Source organism: Nymphalis io, chromosome 11, assembly GCF_905147045.1.
Source record: "Nymphalis io chromosome 11, ilAglIoxx1.1, whole genome shotgun sequence".
Lineage (NCBI taxonomy): Eukaryota > Metazoa > Arthropoda > Insecta > Lepidoptera > Nymphalidae > Nymphalis > Nymphalis io.
Genome location: NC_065898.1, coordinates 1,618,511 through 1,624,510, shown reverse-complemented (window position 1 = coordinate 1,624,510; position 6,000 = coordinate 1,618,511). Strand labels below are relative to the sequence as shown.

General features: G+C 33.0%; 1 protein-coding gene across 1 annotated transcript in view; it reads left to right on the top strand.

Moving 5' to 3' along the window:
• Positions 1 to 220: 220 nt before the first annotated feature.
• Positions 221 to 6,000, top strand: part of LOC126771610 (frizzled-10-like) — a 28,168-nt gene continuing 22,388 nt past the window's right edge. Inside the window, exon 1 of the mRNA XM_050491591.1 lies at positions 221 to 536. Coding sequence (XP_050347548.1) covers positions 357 to 536 — 180 coding nt within the window. The 5' untranslated portion in view covers positions 221 to 356. The remainder of the gene's footprint in view (positions 537 to 6,000) is intronic.

Below are 6,000 nucleotides of genomic sequence, written 5' to 3'. Positions count from 1 at the left end.
TTATAGCGATGCTACAAAATTACTCCCACTGATTGCGTTGAGTTGCACGAATTAGGCACCTTTCCTTTTTTTTTACTTCGTAATGCCATGTTCATGCGTTCAAAGTTTTATCGAAACATATGTGCGTTTAGAACGCACCGGCCGCGGCCGACCGGTTCCAAGTTTGCCTCTGCCTTTGAGCCGCGCCGCGTTCGAAATTTGAATCAGTCCGCTACGAACTTCGTTTGAGGAAAGACGTGCGCTCATTTGAAAGACGTTCCGTAAACTTTATACGATAGTGTTGTGTTTTTATGACTGAATAGTTTTAATATGACTAAAAATATATACATTATATTGTATTTATTAACTGTGAAACAATGATGGGTCGGTTTTTGTGTATATTTCTCCTGGTTTGGATGGTTGCCGCTGACCAGGAGGAGGTCGAAGGTGGAAAATGCGAGAGGATTAAGCTGTCTCAGTGCCAGGACCTTGGTTATAACTGGACAGCTATGCCTAATCTTATGGGACACAGGGATCAGAAAGAAGCTGAGGAAGCGGTAAGTTAAAGCAATATTTTATTACAATTACTTTTTTTCTCATCTCTATTTACTAACAAGTAAATTATAAGTACATATAATAATAGAGTAACGTCAAAGTGTTGAATTTTGAATAGTTAGAATAAAGTTTGATACAATTGGAGGTGCTCTACATATTTAACGCGAACTCTACCTAGACTCTTATGAAACATATTACGAGTTATGCGAATCTAAGAATTAATTAGTACAAACTAATCATTACATGCAAACAGCGACCTAACACAACACAATTACCAGAGGAAAATATTAGTACGCGAAAAATAAATTATTTATTTTGACGATAATTTTAGTCTGTTTACGTTTGATACAAACATCGAAACGAGTCAAATTAATATAATGTAAACAGTAAATTATTTATAATAATACTTATTAAATATGTTATTTAAAACATGTATTTGTTTATTAGATTAAAAAAAGGAGAACTTAAAAAAATCATTCTATTATTGTCATATAATAATTAGTATAGTTAAACAAAAATATATTTAATTAAATCAGCATGCAAGCCTTTCGGTACACGCAATAAACCGTGCAAATATTTTTATCTCCAACCAAAATGTTTTTCTATTAATATCGGTTCATAAGCTTTATGGTAGGGGAGGCAATTTATTGCTTAGTAAGGGTTACGAGTGACAGATGAATAGATTTAACGACTTGTTAATATTATCTGTTACAATGCACGGTTTGAGGGGTTACTGTTTGATTTCGCTACTGTGTATGTTCAACAGGGTATTTCGAGATAAGGTCCGGTCTATTCACACGAGAATTTCATGCTAATGTTTATAATTAATTGATAAGATATTAAAAAGCGGATATATTAAGCAGAACACGTTGCATCTTTGCTTTATCTTTGACTTATTAAGTATATTAAAGTAAAAAAATTAACACCAATTAAAACTCTTTTATCTCGGTATCATTAAAAGTAATTTAAGTTCTTATATGTGCTTATTTTTTGCACCGTCTTTTTTATTATTTTGAATAAATTATAAATTTAAATTGAAGTCCGCATCAAAGCGGCCGCGTTGACTGACATTTTACTTCCAACTGAATATGAAATGTGTGTGCGTTTTAGCGTTTATAAACATTTTTCACGTAATCATGTTACACATATAAACATGCGGCATTACGATCGAACGGAACATCAAAGATTCCTTTTTGTTAGCGATATATTAGTAATGCGAAAAGTTAGTTTACACCATGAGAATTTGGTATACTAATGGTGTCGTATAAACAGAATTCAGCTTAGTAATAATACGTACCTACGTTCTCAGTATTATATATTATTACACCTAAAATAATAATGTTCGTTTAGTGTTCTCTATCTGCATTTGTAATATTTAATACTTATTTAACTTAGAAATTAAAGCGAAAATAATATAAATGTATATTATAATGACTTGTGCTATGTAAAACTTCTCTTTACCATTCAATATTAAGTATGTTAGTTATTTGTCAACGTAAGACCAAATTTCGCGCGTTATGACAATTAGGCAATTCGTTTTTTTTTAAATTATATATGAACAAGGAACCTATGATTTCATTTGTAGCTAATTAGCTTTAAAGTTGTGATATTTATTTAGTTTTTTACTATCTGTAATATTAAAATATGCAAATGTTGTGAAATAAAAAAAAACTTAGTTTTTAGCATTTAATTATGACCGCAAATTTAAATAAGACTAAGCTCTGTTTTGTAGCACGCTGTCAAATTTGTAGATAGCTAAGTCTGTTTCACAATTTAACTTTTATAAGAGACATAAAATAAAGAATTTAGTCTTAGACACAAAAAACTGTGCGATGTTTTTATATTTTTCAAAATCATATATTCTTCATCTGGATTCAGCAGTGTAAGCGACGCGGGGCCCTTGTCAATGCACACTTACCTTAAGGCTTGCGGTCTCAGTCGCATGTCTGATCGTTTTGATTGAGTCCGAGTATCCGAGTTCAAATGCGCCGCATCTCAGCTTCGAACAGGTTACTCGATCACGAATCCATTATTAAGGGCTTTTAAGAGTCGATTCAATAACGTTCTTCTATAGTAACACATTTGAGTTGTTTTAATTTCGTGAAACGATAGCGTTAATTTAAAATTATATTTTTTATGATTCGATTTAAGCAATTAAAAATGATATTTACGATCAAAGAAGATACTTAATAATATTTTATTGGACTCAAATTGGAATTGATGCGAAATCAATCACTTCTTAGAATTTTATAATTAATAAATATTTGACAGCTTTTTTTTTCGGTTAAAACTCTAGTTAATGTTGGAAGCTGTAATTTTGGAAACTGTGACGTTCAATAGCTTGAGATGAACGTCCAAATTAAACACGTTAAGACTCAGCGGTGCTTTTTTTTTAAATAGTTGTAATGGAATAGGCGTTTGTCTTCCATCTCACCTGATGGAAAGTGTAGATGAAGACGAAGGCGGTACACGCCCATCCAAAAGAAATGAATGATTGAAGGAATTTATTTATTTGTCCATATTACAAAAGCAAATCTTATCAGCTATGTACAGTAGCATATGTCTGCAGCGACTGGTGACTAAAAAAGGACCTGGTCAGGTCACCAGGCCCTCATTCATCTATTGAAAAGATTTATTTGTACGTTCATAGAAAATAAATACTGGAATTTATAATGTTAAATTGCTTAAATTAAGATATAGATAAGTGAGCTAAATGAATATAATTTTATAAATCAAATAAATATATTTACATATTGCTTAATATAAAAAAGTTGTGTGTGTGTATGTGTGCTTGTTGAATTTTAACCTCCGGTCTTAAGCCAAGATCCGCTTATTCCACTCTTAGTTGACTTCAAAAAATGCTTCAATGCTTTCAATAAAAACTAAACCATGACCGCCCCTGATGAAATCCGACCGATGATCGTGGGTTCAAACCCGGGCAAGCACCACTGAATTTTCATGTGCTTAATTTGTGTTTATAATTCATCTCGTGCTTAACGGTGAAGGAAAACATCGTGAGGAAACCTGCATGTGTCTAATTTCATTGAAATTCTGCCACATGTGTATTCTACCAACCCGCATTGGAGCAGCGTGGTGGAATAAGCTCCAAACCTTCTCCTCAAAAGGGAGAGGAGGCCTTAGCCCAGCAGTGGGACATTAACAGGCTGTTACTATATTATAGCCTATAATATATCACAGGGCATCCGCAGACATCGTAAATAATTTTACTTGAGGGTTAGTTAGGCACTAATAATTAATAATTATAATGCCAAATAAGTAAATAAATATAATCTCTATGTAATCTGTTGAAACAATAAGATCTATATGTCTAAATGAAACAGTTAACGTTCTATATTTTATAAGTCAAGAATAAACGAAACTACCGATATATCGTACACAGCCGATAGCGGTATCTTGAACACGGGCAACCATTTATTTTTATTTATATTCCTTATCAGACTTAAGTGTCGATGTGTATCGCTAATGCCAGATAACGCAGGCATCACAGGCGCCGAAAGATACAAGCATATAAAAGATAAAATTAAGGTTTGTTCAGTTTCACTAAGCTGTAGCATCAGTTGACACTGAACTGCAACTTACTTTACGTGCTTTTCGAGACACGGGAGTGTCTTCTAACTTCCAGACTCCCAAAAACCCAGTAACTATTTATCGGCCCGACCTGGGGTTCGATGTCGAGATCTGAGGCCTTATATCTAGTCACTAGACGAGCTGCATAGAAACTGCATACAGGTGGGATGTGATAAGGTAATGAGATGTTTTTTGATAATAAATAATTGTTGGTAACAAAGATGTTGATAAGATAATATGATGAGGCATCTTGGGCAAGGTATTATAGTGCATAAGCGTCTGCGCCAACTCCAGTGCACTCTATATCACTCTTATAATCCGATGGGACGGAAAACGATTGCATAGACTAACCATAACCACTGGTTTTATCCCATAACTTAAAACATGGATTAAGGTATAATTTTCTTATTCAAGTTACAAGTATTCATGATACTTGTAAAACAAAAACTAGTTTACCCGTGAGTGTAAATTCGAGTTAATTATTAAAAATATTTCATATACTCGTTAATTACTTAATATCTTACGAATATTAAATATCAAAAGCCGGTTTTATTTTAAATTATTCAATAAAGAATAATAGTATGCAAATATACGAAAGGCAAACTTAATACCGAGTCATCGCGAAAGATACATAATTATTATAGAATAGCAATGTGTAATTATAAATATTTCTTATAACTGGATTAAAATATACTTTATAATTCATCTAGAATGTAAGTAAGAAAGGTAACGTCGTCGTCGGTTTGACGAGCCGGTTGGCGTGGTTGGGAGAACACTTGCCTTTCACGCCGAAGGTTGTGGGTTCGATTCCCACCCAGGACAGACATTTGTGGTCATGAACATATCTGTTTGTCCTGAGTCTGGGTGTAATTATCTATATAAGTATGTATTTACAAAAAGAAAAGTAGTATATCAGTTGTCTGGTTTCCATAGCACAAGCTTTGTACAAGCTTAATTTGGGATCAGATGGCCGTGTGTGAAAAATGTCCCAGGATATTATTATTATTATTATAACGTCACTTTCCCGTTGAATCCTTCAATAAAGACAGTTATAAGGAGTCTAAAAACAATATACCTAGTTACCCTACTCTCAAAGACAGTATCCGTTATTTAAAATACACACGAAAATGGGATCGTATAATATTAGAAAGAGATGTGCGACATTTACTTCAATAATTATAATATTTACAGGATATCTAACAGCGTATTACTGTGAGTTTGTTTTCATCGTAATTACACGAACGAGTTGAGTATCAGATTCGTTCTAATTTTAAAGACTGCAGACTTTTCTTATGACTACATTTGAAACCGTTAATAGAAATAGTTTTTAAACTGTCAGCGAACGACTTCCTAGTATCGTGTATGAATCTACTCATATATTATCTGTAGGACGGGCATAGGCTAGCTTTTACTTAATTCGCGCCCCTCTTCCCTTATCACGGGGATGAAACCGATGAAATCACTTAAACGATTTGACTTTTTTTGTTGTGTTCGTAATTTTCTAGACAAGTTTTGTATGAGAAAATTAATTTGGAAAATCCACCGTTAACTAAATCTGGTTGGTATTTTTGTATGAAATTGCCAATAAAAAACATGTGACTTTCAGCTTGACAGTTCTGCTGTCAAGTTTTTTTTTAGGATTATAAGACCATACTAAGACCCACGAGGGCAAAGTTAAACTCGGGTGAACCACGCCAAACAGCCAGTACCTTCTATAAATTATCTCTATTGTTATGAATAACAAATTAATTATAGATCTATATAACTTTTTTAAATATAGATAAAGTAACTGATGTGACGACAACGCCCTCAATACGTTTCATTACGTTATAAATATTTATCTATTATTATATTGAAGTTGAGATATTTAAAAATTCA